The sequence below is a fragment of the Glandiceps talaboti genome, chromosome 3 (genome assembly GCF_964340395.1).
Source record: "Glandiceps talaboti chromosome 3, keGlaTala1.1, whole genome shotgun sequence".
Lineage (NCBI taxonomy): Eukaryota > Metazoa > Hemichordata > Enteropneusta > Spengelidae > Glandiceps > Glandiceps talaboti.
In genome coordinates this window covers 15,198,051-15,214,853 of record NC_135551.1, presented here as the reverse complement: position 1 = coordinate 15,214,853, position 16,803 = coordinate 15,198,051, and the positions used below count along the sequence as shown (strand labels likewise).

Here is a 16,803-nt window from a genome sequence, read left to right as displayed (position 1 = left end):
ACGTATGCATACAGATAAAAGGTCATGTCCACCAATTTCTCAAAGTACAAGTTTGCTTTCACTGTCGTCGTCGTCACCATCACCACTACAATCGTCGCCACCACTGCCACCGTTGCCGCCGCCGCCGTCACCACCACCACAGGCGCCGTTACCATCACCACCACCAAAAACAACAACTGCAGTAGCAACATCACAAGCACCGCTACTACCACCACCACCACCACAAGCGCCGTTACCATCACCACCACCAAAAACAACATCAGCAGCAACAACACCACAATCACCGTTACCATCATCACCACCACCACCACCAACACCACCACCACCATCAACAACAAGAACAACAACAAAACTACAACAACAGCAGCAACAACAATAACAACAACAATAACAACAAACAACAACAACAACAACAACAACAACAACACAAACACCGCTACGACCACCACCATCACCATCACCATCACCACAGCCAATGGGACAATCACCATCAGGGAAAACTGTTCGTTCAAAGCCAGGAATGAAAACTGGGGGTATATCTCAAGCATCAGGAGATGGTCCTATTACTCAGCCATCACCAATTTCCATTGAAAAACAATGTTGCCTCGGTAATTTAAACTTACCGCTACCAAAGACAATTCAGGATTGGCAGTGCAAATCTCCCAAATCGGTAAAGTATTTCACCTGTTGATAATGTTGTGAACTTTCTGAAGTACGAAAAAGCTAAGAATAGGATTGGTTTTAGCGATATAGATACACATCTGAGGGACTTTGATCTAGAACCACGAGAAGAGTTTCTCTACAACAGAAGAACCAGGACAGACATATCCCTTGAGGCATTTACAACGATATCTTACATGAAGACTACTAGTTTCAAGAACAAAGAAAAGATATATTCCCTAAGGAGACATTTGTTGAAAACGGCGTTTTCCACCATATCTCCCATATCAAAAGACTCTGGCAGCTCGTCAACGCAATCCCGACAAGAACGCTGCGAACCTATGCCACAAACAGCAAATGCGAAAGACAACCCGAAGATACCATCAAACAAAAACAACAACAACAAAAAAAACAACAACAACAAAAACTGTAGTCAAGGAAATAAGACACAAAAAGTGTAGATTGTGTAACAAGAAACGTGGTAACAAAAACAGATCCAAATATTTATCCAGGCCAACACGTTTATTGATAATTATATTATATCATGCTACTATGCGCCATTCTGATTGGATAATAAGTGTGGTAAAATCCCATTTTACCACGGCTGGCAGTGGTAAAATGGGCCCCTAAACTAGCATATGAATAGTACATACAAGCTGAATGTGGAAACCAAAGGGGGGGGGGGCGTTTGACTATTAGGAAAATATGGGGTTTAAAATAAATAAATAAATAAATAAATAAATAAACAATATGTAATATATCAAACCCAGCTAGCCAGGGGACCGTGTAGAACGGCTTGAGTCCATGGTTGGCACTTTGCCCAACTAGCTATTATTATCACATTTTGTCGTCTGCTAATACTCTTTGTCTGCTTCAATCATGGCTGCGTACACACACGAGCGCACTGAAGAAGATTTTTTAAATGAAACCAACGATTTGGTACAAAACACCCGGTTTGCTAATTTTGCCGATGTCGAACTAGACAAAATCGAGGTTCTGAAAGATGAAAAATCGACGACAAAACAAACAGTATGGGGAGTGAGAATTCTGAAAGGTGAGTAGTGAAGGTTTTAACTTTGCGTGCTGTACGTCAGATTTACTACTCGACTAGTATTAGTCCTAGCTAAAACATCATTAATTGTTGCACATACATTTTTCCAATATCACAAGGGTTAGACACTATAAATATTAAGAATATCCTTTTTTTCTGCAGAATGGCTGGCAGAGAAGGGACTGGAGCCAGAGTTTGAAAATAAGACGACCGCAGATTTGGTGTTGATGTTACGTCATTTCTATGCCGAGGCAAGGATGAAAGACGGCGGATAATATGGGAAATCTGCCCTATGCGGTATACGTGCTGCCATCAACCACCATTTAAACTCGCCTGCCTTCCATCGAAATGTAAACACAATTCGCGACCGTGAATTTCAAGCTGCCAACAACAGATTTAAGGCACTAGTAAAGCAGCTAAAATCAGAAGGCCTTCATAAGGTTGAACATAAGCAACCTATATCCCGGAGTGATTTGTTAAAGTTAGCCAGTAGCGGCGTCCTTTCCACCCAAAACCCGCTGTCTCTGGTCCGAAAAGTCTGGTTCGACATATCTCTTCATTTTGGTCGGAGGGGTCGTGAAGGATTACGGACCATGAACAGGGAGAGTTACAGAGTAGTGGAACGTGATGGCACCAAATTTGTAGAAATGGCGATGTCAGAGAAGACAAAAAATCACCCCGACGACAGCTACGGAACACAGGCGAAAATGAATGCAACCGGTGACAAAAATTGTCCTGTAGGCTGTAGCTGCATTTGAAATGTATCTCTCGAAGCTAAATCCGAAGCAGTCAGCTTTATTCCAACGACCAAAGTCTGACATTAAATACACAGATGAAATATGGTTTTGCAACTCACCTATCGGCGAAAACAAACTTGGGTCGATGATGAAGGAAATCTCTGAAGCAGCCAATTTGAGTCGAGTGTACACAAACCACTGTGTCAGGGCAACAGCTTGCACTTTGCTTGATTCTGCGGTAGTGGAGACGCGCCACATTATGTACTTCACGGCTCACAAAAATGAAGCTAGTGTTCGTTCTTATACCAATAAGTTAACACTTCCTCAGAGTAAAGGTATGTCAGGTATCCTGTCCAATAGTTTGGGTTACAGTAATTCCACTGATGACCTTGCGATCGAAAGCAACGATCGATCAGTGGCTTCAACATCACTGGCCATGGCTGATAAGGTACAAGTTCTCCCATGCAACGAACAGTCTCAGCGTCCTGCTCTCGTTGAATCAAGCAACACCAATTTAACTTTTAACCATCAGTCAAGTGCGTCAGGACTATTTCAAAACTGTACATTTTCAGGTTCAGTCAATGTTCAATTTGTTAATCATTGAATTAAAGTAGACTGTGTAACGTCGTGTCTCTAATTTACTGTGTCGAGCTTTCTCCGATTCAACGCCGAGACATCTATTTTTAGCAGTGTAAAAGATTGTATTGTTCTTATGTAAATATTTAAACAAAATTGTTACTTTCTTTGACCTCTTGCCCCGTTTTCTTTGTTGCTAGTTTTCAACGCGTTTTCGTTATGCATTATATGATGTAAATAATGTAATTTATCAATGCAATGCAATGTAGTGTATGGTTTGTGTTCATGCAGTGTGTGTGTATGTGGGCGACATAAACGTATCCACTCATCAAAATATGCTCGTTCCCGACGATCTATTACCGACGATCTTTTTCTGTACGTGCGAATTCGCCTTTTCAGGCATATAAATAACCACAGAATCACATTTAGAAGAAATAGACACATATTTTGATATAATATAATAGCAATAACCCCCGCCGAAGGCGGGTATACACTCGAATTTTGGTACAATTCGCTCCATATAGCACTCGCCATTCGGCTCGTGCTATATGTCGCGTACCAGAATCTCGTGTATATACCCGCCTTCGGCGGGGGTGGGGTGGTTATTGCTTAAATGGCCGTAAACACCTGGCTAAATCAAAGCGGATTTTACATAAGAGACTGTCAACACAGCGTGAACATTTCCGCAAACTTATAAAAAATGTACATCATGGTGAAAAAAAAGGATCTTCTTTTATCTATTTCTATCTATTTGGACAGTGTGCGGAAAGAGTATAGTGGGAAAGGATGGAGTGGAAAACTATCCAAAGATGACATACTTTTCATTTTGAAGAATACCTCTGGCAACAGTGGCTACACATCATTATATGATGAAATTCTGTACAAACATTCGGCTGAAACATTGCATGTAGATGCAAATACACTTTTACACATTGAGGACAATTGTCGACGAACAGGAATTATAGATAACCTAAGAAAAAGACTAAGGTTGTGAAACTGAAATCTCGATGCGATGAGGAATTTAGGTTCATATGGTTATCACAAAGAACACCCAATGGTTGGCGGATTGACCCAATTTCACTACACACTTGTCTCCAATTTTTGTATTATTGGCTTCCAGAGGAAGAGCTATGGAGACTGCACGGTGATGCCCGACACTACGGTCGAAGACATACAACTGTCTTAAGTTTAAGCTGTTTAAACAATGAGAAGATTTTACATGGACTGAAATTCCACGATCCAGATGAGTATTGGCCACTGGCAGTCTTTTATGAGAAAGATAATGTAATTGGGCAAACATAATGACAGCTATGATAGGTACGGTAACAGTTTGTACCAGGTACGATTGAACTGTTAGTAAAAGCTTAATATGACGTGTCAAGACGTGATGTGTTTATTTTAGAACTTGATCGTATGAATTCATTGTTCTGTAAAAGAATAAATATTGCACAGTTATATATATTTTATGGCCTTTGAGATATGAATTTGTATTAATTTAGACAAGGTGATTGGATATTGAACGTCGGGTGATGCATTTCATCAGACTTAAAAAATATGTCAAACTCTAAAAATAGAGATTATGTAGTAAACTTTTCAGTGCATTTTAGTTGAGATTTTAGCCCATCTTAGAAAGAACACAGACGAGGAGATTGATCATGTAATAAAACCAACGTACGTAGTCGTCCAGGATGGTACGTGTCACGAGTTACAAGCTGTGAACGTTTAGTTTTATGTAAACAAATCCTAAAACTAGACAAAAACAACATTAAGGTTAAATTGATTAATGAGACAGAGGTACGGGTTTGGTCATATTTTGCTATTCCATAGAGGTCACAGGTGTCACAACAAGTTATAAATTGTGTCCCGAATGATTTGGACAGCTGTTTAGAGTATATTCTACAGAGTTATTTTCAACTGTTTGTTTCTGAATCGAATTGACTATATTTAATGAACATTTTTAAATAAGTTAAAGAAAAGAAAAGTTTGTTTGTTAACCATATTTGTATTATTATACGGAATGCATATTAGTTTAAATAAAATGTTTGTGACGTATATGGTTGAAGTAGAGTGGAATTTGTTTAAAAAATACCGTTCAGATTGCTAGGAGGCCTGGACGGAGGAACACTGAATTGAATGCACTCCATGAGCAGAACTTAACGGACAAAAAAACACGTGCCAAGGAACTTTAATTCCCGGTTGCACCTTAATTTCGTAGTTCGATTGAATCGCTCCTATTACTGGAAACCGTATAAGTTATCCAACCAAAAAAGCAATTCCTGTGTCTGTTTTGAGTGTCTTTTTCCCTTAAATCGAGTCTTAGATAAGATTCTGGTACGGCCTGATGACACAACAGCTTAGAAAGAACGTTTATTACTGGACAATATCAACAATTAAGTACCTAGTTCAGCTGAGTAACAGTACCTCGTAGAAGAGATGGTTGAGAAAAAACAACTGATTGGCCGGCTAATTCAACGTTATACTAAATGGAACAAACCGATCGTTGAAGCAGCAATGCGGGTACTTTCCCATTTAAGTAAAGACAGTCAGATATATCGATAACTGCACTGATAGCCGGTCACCAACGTTTCATAAGGTCAGGTACGTACACGGTGCCAACAGCAGACTCATTTGTAGACCCGATCGTGAAGAGTTCCAGTGATATTACAATCACAAGAGAAAGTATGTCAGTTTTGTATCCCTAATATAAGGTATGTTACAATTGATAATGTAAAAGCCAAATGATAATTTATCAGCCAATATTGTCGTTAAAAGTTACCGATAATTTATCAAAATAAACCGAGGCTGTAATAATGAGCAATAATGTGGTAACTTTTGCGAACCGACAGTGTATTAAATACCGATAATCCTGGGGGGGGGGGGGGAGTAGTCCTAATATGTTCATACTTTTCATACGCTTAAGTTGAAAACATCTACCCTTGTACAATCCAAAAATATGCTCGGGATTTCCAGTCACAAACAGACCCACAGTCGGTTAAGTACTAGATATGCCCCCCCCCCCCCTTTTCCATGGCGTCATGCTGCCATGAGAGAAAACTTTGGGAAATCTTCCAGACGTTAACCTTTATTCTGTTACTGTGAAGGTTTTTTAAACTCATGGGGACCTTTCCTATGTTACAGTGATGTTGATAATGTTTGGAATAGATGGTAACTACGTATACAGTGATTTAGGCGGTCACAGCTATCAGGCACTGTGCACCGTCGGGGGGGGGGGGGAGCCTTGGGACTTTTAAATTTCCAGCTGCTTTAGAGTGCATTTTATGGCTTTTAGTATAATATTTACCAATGATGTATCAATTATTCTAAACGACACCTGGCAATTGGATGTCTTCTGTACGGCTCGCTATATACTTTGTCATCAGCATATGTGTAAAATTATATGAAACCTGAAACATCATTGATAATATATAGCACAAATTCGTGTATGACATTTGAAGCATTAAAAACTGAAAATAAATTGAATGTTTTCTATAAGGACAAAAAACAGACTGTTGTTCCCCCGATATATTGGTGGGATGCACAATTGTGATCTATTATACATGCTATAGCCTTTTATAGGTTAATTAAACATGCACACGAATCAATAATATGAAAATCTACATTAATTCAACAAGAAATTAATGGATAAAGTGTGTTCTTTATTATTACCAAGTGAGTGTACATAATTTGAAGATTGTAATAACCAAGACTTAATAAACCAAATGATCACACCTTGACCGACGATTATTTCAGCAATCAACTATAAGTATCACATCATAGGTTGAGTGTAAGTGAAATGGTTCAGGAGTCTACATATAGTCAAGTAATATCTGGTTAAACGAACACTGAGTTAAATGCGCTTGGTTGTTTTTGATAGACCTACTGATACTTTACAGGCAATCTGGCCGCCAATACAGTTATCACTTAAAGTATTAATTATTTCCAAAGTATGATGGAATATTATGAAGTGATATATTGTTAAACCCTGTGACACATACACTACTATATATAAGAACGTTTAATCACAATCAACCAAACAATTTCAATAATGAGAAAATATAATCCATAATAAAATCACATTCATGTACGTTTCATGGTCTTTATGATTTTATGCATGCATGCGAGCATACATACATACATACATACATACATACATACATACATACATACATACATACATACATACATACATACATATACACGTACGTACGTACGTACGTACATGTACATTGTACGTACGTACGTGTACATACATACATACATACATACATACATACATACATACATACAGTTAAACACATGCTGGTTGGTTTTTGCTCCTCTTGACAAAGAAAATATTATCCTCTTACATGAGTTCCTCATTTTAATACACGTTAAAATTCCAATCATTTCAACGTTAAACAACTATAAACACAAAGTAAAACTGAAGAGTAAATGATAAAGTCGTGGTTTACTCTAAAATGTATTCATATCATGTTGTGATTAGGTAGTGCAAGTAGACAAACATGAGCAATATTCTATAAATTCTCGGTCAGCTTTTGAAATTACTTAAAAAGTTGTCTACATTCTACCCTATACTATATATCGTTTTAATGACATGTGCGTTTTTGTAATAATTCAATCAGAACATTAGATAGATGATTCAAAGAACACATAGTTTAATCAACTCTGCAGGTTTTAAATATCATTCTGAATCTTAACATTTCAGAGAGAGTCCTTTATACATATTTATTTATATCTATCTACTACTGTATTACCAAATGGATGTCAAGTAAATGGAAATGGTATATATTGTATGATATATAAGTTACTGTAAGAGAGTTTAACCTTACAAGAAAAGTTTGAATTTCAATAATTCAGAAATGGCTTCAAATCGGAGAAGAAGAAATTAAATACACAGCATTTCTGATTTAATAATATTGTGACGAACTCGTAGAAAGTACACGAAACACTCTGATATTTAACACCTAAAACACGAGAATAGATTGCCTACGAAAGCTAATAAGTGGTAGCGTTAGCAAGCCTTCGATAAGCGTGAAAAACCTGCTCCGTCACACCAAGCTGTTCGATTTGACCTTGTGTATGGCGGAACATCCACTATAAAATTGAGTACAGACACATTCGCAAATGCCAGCGTCTCTATAGACCACGGCACAACCCAAGAGAGAGAGAGAGAGAGAGAGAGAGAGGGGGGGGGAGTGTTGCTATAGCTACATGACCATGTGACCAAGACTTCACCCCTCAGCAAATGTCTGGCATATGAAAGTGCGCTTCGACTAAAACACGGGATATGTAGATCTGAAATACAGGGAAAACTCCGACTTTCTCCAGTAAGGTAATGAGACGAGCCTAATACAGGCACCTGGGGGCGTGACACCCGCAAGCTTTCCGCAACAATATATTACAGCTTGACTGTGTGGTCCTACTTTGAATTATATAGTCTATTGTTCATACATTTTACTCATGTCTAGAAATGACTAAGTTTTAAAAAATGACATTGAAGACTATGATTTCGAAAATAGAAAAAAGACAATGCTTGACAATTTAAAATTAGCAACAAGCTCGAGATGAGAGTTGTACCCAATCTGAATCAACAAGCAGGCTGGCAAAACACAATCCTGTGACGTTTGATTTATTAAGTGTATTCTTAAGTAATCATGGTGCCTTGACATATGGTGTAAGAATCGTATGAATGTTAGATATTAACATGTCTGTTTCCTACAAGTATCTTGAATGGTTTGGGGCTGTACGTTGCATTAAATATACCCTCTGTGGAAGGTTTACCATGACTTGGAGACACCTTTACTTCAAATTGATGCAGCAAACGAGCAGCAATCAGGAAATACTCCATTCTTGCAAGCATCTCGCCAAGACATACTCGTCTACCCATACCAAACGGTGTAAAATTCATCTCATTGAAAGAGACACATCTACCCGTGTTTGGATCAATAAATCGCGCTGGTCTGTAAACATACGGATCTGTGAAAACATCTGGATCATGATCTATGGCCCAGTGATTTGGGATGATGATGGTGTCATCAGGAATTTGACATCCATTGACTGACGTGGTGCACAAAGTCCGATGTAATAAACTAAGAGGCACTATTGTGTGCAAACGCATAGTTTCATACATGGCAGCCTTTAGATAAGGTAAATTGTCGTGATCAGCATACACTGGACGACGATCAACACTAACGACTTCATCGATTTCTTGGTGGATTTTCTTCTGTATTTCAGGATTTAACATCATATCTACCAAGAACCATTTTAAGGTTGATTCGATAGTTTCAGTGCCTGTGAAAATTCCAGAAATATCAAAAAGGGAAATATTGTAATGTCACATGGCCTATTCAAAGAATAATAAGTTCTATGGAAGTTCAGTTGTCCTTTGATACGCCTATCTGGATGAAAATATCCCTACTTGGCATAGATATTCGGTGAGTGTGTAAATCGGATGACACCAATGCCTTCTGTGGAAATGTATTAAAACGCGTAATAGAATGGTCGTAAAGTTACTTATTTCTATAGAAGTTATTATTCAAAAGAATAACGACAAAATAAATCAGCACAAAAGGGGAATTAAGTGGATCAGCGGGTTTATATGAATGGGTAGTACCCTGGAGATACAATTTTTCATATTGTCCACAAACAATAATGGCCTTCTTAGGGGATTATGACAATATTTGAACAATATGTGAATAAATTTACGTATATTTTTCACTCGTTTCATTTATATTGTATGCCACTTACTGAACTGTGATTCTGACATAAAGAATATCAGATTCTTTCTGCGTTCCTACGTGTTGAGTATCTTTCTTTATCGAAATTCTACTACTGTTCAGTAGTAACCGATGACTCTAGAGCATTAAGGTATGAGTTAGGTGTATATTAATGTTTCAAAACGGACGATAAGTAAAATACTCCAAATTAATGTTGATGAGCATATGAATTTACAAGATAATATGAAACATACAGATAGTACACCGAAATCTTGTATACTTGTAAACTGTTATCCCATATCATTCCTGTAATCATAAAAAGATACAACTCACCTGCAGAAAAAAAGTCCATCACATTTTGTAAAACAACTCTGTCATCAAAGTCCTTTGATGAAATACCAGCTGTAGGATTATTCTGATACTTTTCTTGTGTCAGTAACATCACATCAATCCCGTCACGTGGGGGGTTCGCACTGTTAAACTGTTCTTTACGTGCCCTCAGTCTGTTTTCCATATACTTAATTCGATGGGATGCTGCTTTCTGCAACCTATCAAGTTGTACTTTAAAGAATGGTTTCAGCCATCCGACATAGTCTGAATTAAGATCACAGGGGTGTATATTTAGAGAAAAACGATAATAGCACACCATCAGCTTTGTTCTCTGAATGATTGATAATAACAATAACATATAAATGGGGGCAAATTTAGGTGAGGATTATTGTGTCTTGCCTGCTTTAGTTGATGTCACGAAAGATCACTTTTCCCACTCTGCATCACTCGACTTTAACCAGATGTAAATTGAATGCCTTCTGTAAGGGCACAGCATTTGGATTTTGTTCCTAAATGTATTAATTGTTGGAGTGTAAAATCCTGAGCTACATATAATATATCATAACTATCATATGACATACCCATTTAATGTGAAACTAATTTTACCAATTTAACTATATGAAATTTGAAGAATGCAAACTTAAAACATCGCCTACTCATGACAAATCAGCTACACCAGCAATCTTAAAAGGACACGTTTACTTTGTCATTATCTGTATATGAACTATATGCAATTTTGTACACTTGCAATCTTTTTAGATATTGCCTAATTAATAATATCATTTATTATTTGCTATACACATAACTGCTTACAAATCAAAACTGAATCAGCAAATTATTTATATCAAACAGGTGCACTATTATCAATAATAAAGGAACCAAAGTTTAACGACATTGTAGTGTGCATTATGAAAGGATAGGCTAATTATTACAAGCAGCCTAATTATTACAAGCAGTCTAATTATTACAAACAATACGTAAATGCAAAATCAGTAAACTGTATCACACACTTGCACTTTATCTTTATTAATTGATATACCAAATTTTACGAAATATGAAGCTTAAATTCTTAAAGATACAGCAAACTTATCGAAACTCATTAATTATGCAAATGACACACTACAACTTATACCTACATCAACAAGCTTTGTTGGACGTGCACTCTGTTATGATTGATGAATACACTAAATTACATGGAATTTGAAGTGTATAATGTTAACATATCGCCTAAATCTTGAAAATTGTTCATTACGCAAAGTCACTCATTAACCTTGCATTCTGATTGGTAGAGTGTCTTGCATATATAAAAAGCTATTTTCCACCAACAGCCATATCTTTCACTTGTATCATGTGGTCATTGCAATCCCCTTGTAAATAAATCTCACAGGCAACTACAAATCCAGCTATACACAACATTTTGAATGCAAAATGTATTGACGCAGACTCAATATTTATTTGAAGAAGAATTTGAGTAATACGCAAATAGTAAATGTAACATGATGACTAAAGTGCACCGTTGATTGGATGATGAAGTTAAGGCTGAATTGTCAACAAATGCATAGCAGTCATCAGAGGCCATCTGATATTAGACTCTACAGTATAAACGTATAGTATTTTGATAACTATTCGTCGTTTTAACAGTAAAATGACCTCTCGCAACAAGATATGAAACGGTATTTGACAAATAACAACATATTAAGCATTGTGTGCATGCATATCTAGTAAACCACGTGCCTTTCAACAGGGCTATGCTTTCGGGAATTTTGTTCAGTTCTTTTAATTTATTTCTGTATCGGAGGTTTGGTGTATTTTACATTTTGCGGGCTCCTTTTGGCGAACAACCATATACACATGAAAGGACCACCATCTTAGAGTAAGTCAAATATATAGCCAAAAGCCCAGCAGGTTCTTTGTTTCTCTTAAGTGAAAGTTTCATCAACTACTTGTTATTATAAATAAGGTAGCATATAAAGGAAAAAACCACAGATAACTTACCAACGGGAGAGGCTTCTGCAAAATAGCGAAACGACTCTACGTTCGACTCTATAAAGTCAAGGAATTCGTGGTCGTCTTCATTATAGGTCTGCCCTTGAACTAGTTGAGATATCGTATTGAATGCAATCAAACTCAATGGCACATGGGGATCGAAATCAGAGCTTCCTCTCTCTTTGAGCTTTTCTGTGAGTCAGGGGTACCAGAAAAAATATCAGAGATAAGACACTAACTAATCTTGCAAATTCTGGTAGTATAGTATGCATATAGCTAAAATTACATAATTTGAAAGTTCTGAAAATCTGCTGATAAATTTGTATATCGGCTGTTAGTTATTAGCCCCATGTGGCAACGCCTGAATGGTGGATATAGAAATGACTTATGTCCCACTATGCGCTCTTCCATACCTGCGTCCGTCAGTGGACAGAAATATCTCAAGACAACCATCACTCAATTTCAACCAAATCTGGCACACATATCAAACACTACACAGTTTATATACACGTACATATTTTCGTGTCCTTGACGTTTATGGCAAAACGACGGCCATATTTTGTATACATCAATGTTGAAGTTCCAGACGCGACCTTGTGTTCAAGGTAAAATAACTGACAGGTGTTGTTTTACCATAAACTCACGAAGTAAATGTTCCAAAAAAATTCATGAATTTAGAAGGTAATGCATGTCTTTATAAGAATATTTTTGGAAAGACACTGATCTAAAAGATTCAAAGTTCAAAATGCAATAACTGGAAATATTAATAATGGAAATTACTCCTTGAAACTAAAACCTACATCAACAAGCATTATATTACACGTGTGCTGTATTATGTTTGATGTATGATGTACCAAAAATATATGAAATTTGAAGGTTGCATTCTTGGATATTGGTAAATATGAAAAGTCATTAATTACGCAAAAGACGTATTACTATCAAAACTATTGCATATAATTTGTTATCATGAATTCTATAAATACAAATATAAAGATATAGTCGATTTGCCACACATCTTTAATCTGACGGTCAAATGTGCTTCACGAAATCGTAGAAAAAAATCAGTATACCTATCAATAATTGATTCTAGAACTTGTAGCAAGGAGGAAGAAATATCACAGTTGAGATTTTCGCTTTTATATTATCTAAAATGATGAACCTTGGTGGAAGTTACAGCGAGTTGAAAATACCCCAAAATACGATTGGTGAACACTATGCAGCGACCATAGTAAACGTACCACACGATCGAAGTTACCACCGATCTCGCTCTGTACCCCTTCGAATTCCAGCCCCTATGTTGGAAATATGTCTTACCTATAAGCTTGTCTACTTCCATTGTAATGACCTCACTCCACCTCGCTTTACCGCCAACACGCAAAGCAGTGTGTGTACTCTTCCTCAAAACATTCCAAAGTTCACTGTAATCCATAAAGATGACTTCTTTACACCCATTCCACATCTTCCAGGTTAGGAAATCACGTGGACGACCGGCAAAGTCCGCCTTTTCATCAACCATAGCTTCAGATAACACCTTGTAAGAATTCAAGACCACAACACGCGTTTTGAAGAGGTTCAAACTGTACACGGCCCCTATAGACAATAAATGATACGAAAAATGGGCACTTTTAGCATGACCGCATTTACTATGTTCCAAGCTAGGTGCCTACCTTTTAACTAACTATATAACTTTATATTTTCATATGCAGAAATAGTTATCCTTATCCCTTGCCATATCTATGGAAAGTCACAGTTGGTTTTGATAGTCCATGACTAAACAACACATTGACCACTTCGTTAATTGTATGATGTCTGTGTACACATCTTTATATGAGTTGTACATGTATCTTTATGTGATAAATGTGAACAGAACTTTATCATATACCTATGCCCAGATCAAATGTCCTTGAACACGTTTAATGGGAAATATCACTTCTGATATTAGACATTAAACATCATGATATTCGTTCATATATTCTGAGGAAACGCCTTTCTGATTGGACAAAACTTGGTGATTCCAAACATAAACAAGCCAAATGGTGGCCGATCTTCTCCATCGATGTCATTGCATATGGCCACAAATGCATGCATCAATCACAATAGGAAAATATCTGTATCCGAATGATACTATTTTATATTAAATTACAAATTACATTTCTCTGTACTGGTTCGTGCAATTTGCAATGGTATCTCTAATGCGACTGTACTCCACATGACTATGTGTGTGCTTCACTGTATCACACTAACGTACTACTACTACTACTACTACTACTACTACTACTACTACTACTACTACTACTACTACTACTACAGAATTTCACAATTGCGCTCAAATATCTCGTTTTATTAATACATGTCAAAGCATTGTCGGAAACTTCTAGAGAATCAACATTGCTACCAAGTTCATATCTCAAAATAATTATTACAAATTTACTCCGAAATCTGATAAAAATTGACGATCATTTAAACATTTTCACCCAAGCAGTTGACACTGTCAGTACAGTTACACAATGCACGAAGTTCATATCAGACTCTTCTTATTCGTGTATACTGTTAGAATTCCTGGGCATACGTATATAATAAATTGGTTGTTACCTGATATCACCTCGTTGTTAACCATGTCACCATTCGTGCCATTTCTGCAACATGACACAAGTCGCCATTGTACAGAAACAAAACTCAGAGCGATACAAGGAATAGAGAGGTGATATCGGGTAATAACCTCATGTAATATATACATATCTTTATATGATGTGCATATAGCTTTATTTCATGTGCAAAATGTAGTATAGACGAGGTGTATACTTCGTTGTATGATGTTCATACTATATAAAGCAGATACCTCTTGATATGATGTGTGTATATTTTACCTTTTGTAAGGGAAGGGTATAGTTACAGTATGGTGATGTCTCTGTGTGTAAGTGTATGTCAGTCTGTCTGTCTGTCTGTCTGTCTGTCTGTCTGTATAGATTTGTCTATGTCTGTCTATGTCATCATTTTCTCAAAAATTGGGTTGCTCAGTTCAAATTTTGATTTTGATGCGCATCTTCTTTAGGGTAGTTGCTAGACAATATTAGGTTTTGAGAAACATGCATGACTATGCTGTTTTTGTGTAAAGAAGTATGTTGCTACTTAGGCAATATCTTAATAGTGCGTTCCTCAAATTTCATATAATTTCATACCTACATTAATGGTAAAAGAGTGAATTTGATGTATAAATCCTTTTGATGAGCTTTTAAATCATGAGTAATTTGCATAATTAATTATTTTTCGGTAATTATACGAGCCTCAAATAAATTTTACATAATTTGGTACATACATTGATGATAACAAAGCCACAGTATCACATAACATTTCCCTATGTAGCTTTTTAAATCTAATTAGCAATGTGTAGAATTAATAATTGTCATTAATTAGACAATAACTACAATGAAGAATATAAGCTCTGTCATTCAAAGATTTGGAACGAACATTAACAATAAACCTAACTTGTCCGTAATTTAATGATTCACTTTGTGTAATTAACAGTTTTTGTAAATGTGCATTATCTTAATAACGCAAGCTTCGAGTTTCAAATAATTTGATATGTTAGTTGATGATAACAAAATGCAGTGTTATGCTTTTCATTTCAATGAGTCATTTGCATTATTATCGTTAATTTTCAGCTAATAGGCAACGACAAGTGTGGGTGTACAATTTTATATTAATCTGGTATACACACTGATTACAAAAAAGCATGTATGTTCTTTATAATTATATCTGGTTTGGGTAATTAAACGTCCTTTAATAAATGAAATTTACAAACTAGGTGATATGCACATTTATGGTCACTATGAATGTCACAAACAGGTAATGTGCAAAAGATCTATACTGTGATGGACTTGTGGCAGACATTTATGATATATCGATGTGGTGTATGTGATGTGAATATCTAAGAATAAGTATAAGATATTGCCTAGTCACAAATTTCATTCATTATGCAAATGAAATTTGAAATTACAAAGCAAAAAGGTTTGTCTAGCACTTACACTTTGTTATCATCAACGTATGAACCAACTTAATATATAAGCATGCTTAATATATTGCTTAAAAACCGAAAATCGTGTATCATGAGTGAACAATGATAGGATTGCTATTTATAGTATTACACCGCATGTATCTATATCGAAAACCAGACGTACATTTTTTCGTTAAAGTGATTAGAAGTGTAGTTTATTTTATGACACATTTACACTGATAAAAAGTCTAATTCTGATTTACTTGATTTTAACCTGGTGTTGATTGCTAATGGGTTTATTTTAATTTAATTTAATACCATAGCTCGCGTAGCGGCTCAATGACTACTACGCATGCTCGTCGTATATACTATGCGATAAAAAATTCCAATCAATAATTGATGGTTCTCACAGGTTGCATTGCGGCGCTGTGACTACGCATGTGCCTTCCATATACTATGTGCATTCTCCACGCGCTACGGTATAGGTACTCCTGTCGTCTAGTAGGTGACATAACATCGTCAATATTGTAACAGTAGGCCTGTTGGCACGATTATCGTAACATTGTAACGAGTACCAAGGCATCAGTGTACCCCTAAAAATTGTTACACTATTTGAAACTTTGACGCACAGTACGCAATACGGACTCTGATGTATTAGCGCAGTTAAATGTCGGGGTTGTAGAAATGCGGTTTTTGACATTTTTATTGTCGATGATTGAATTTTTGTACATGCTCTAAAAAGAATAACTACTT

At 36.4% G+C, this 16,803-nt stretch overlaps 1 protein-coding gene across 1 annotated transcript; it reads right to left on the bottom strand.

Annotated features, from left to right (window-relative positions):
* Positions 1 to 8,716: 8,716 nt before the first annotated feature.
* LOC144433106 (steroid 17-alpha-hydroxylase/17,20 lyase-like) lies at positions 8,717 to 13,572 on the bottom strand. The gene is made up of 4 exons (XM_078121415.1): positions 13,371 to 13,572; positions 12,066 to 12,248; positions 10,074 to 10,334; positions 8,717 to 9,315 (listed from the first exon to the last, which is right to left on the bottom strand). The coding sequence occupies exons 1-4, from the start codon at positions 13,570 to 13,572 to the stop codon at positions 8,717 to 8,719; spliced, it is 1,245 nt and encodes a 414-aa protein (XP_077977541.1).
* Between the last annotated feature and the right edge of the window lie 3,231 nt (positions 13,573 to 16,803).

Excerpts from the sequence above, each read along its gene's own strand:
- LOC144433106 (XM_078121415.1), bottom strand. The coding sequence starts at position 13,572 with ATGGTTGATGAAAAGGCGGACTTTGCCGGTCGTCCACGTGATTTCCTA. Across the intron at positions 10,335-12,065 it reads TGCAGAAGCCTCTCCCGTTG|ACTATGTCGGATGGCTGAAA; the intron begins GTAAGTTATCTG and ends ATCTTAATTCAG. Across the intron at positions 9,316-10,073 it reads GATGGACTTTTTTTCTGCAG|GCACTGAAACTATCGAATCA; the intron begins GTGAGTTGTATC and ends GAATTTTCACAG.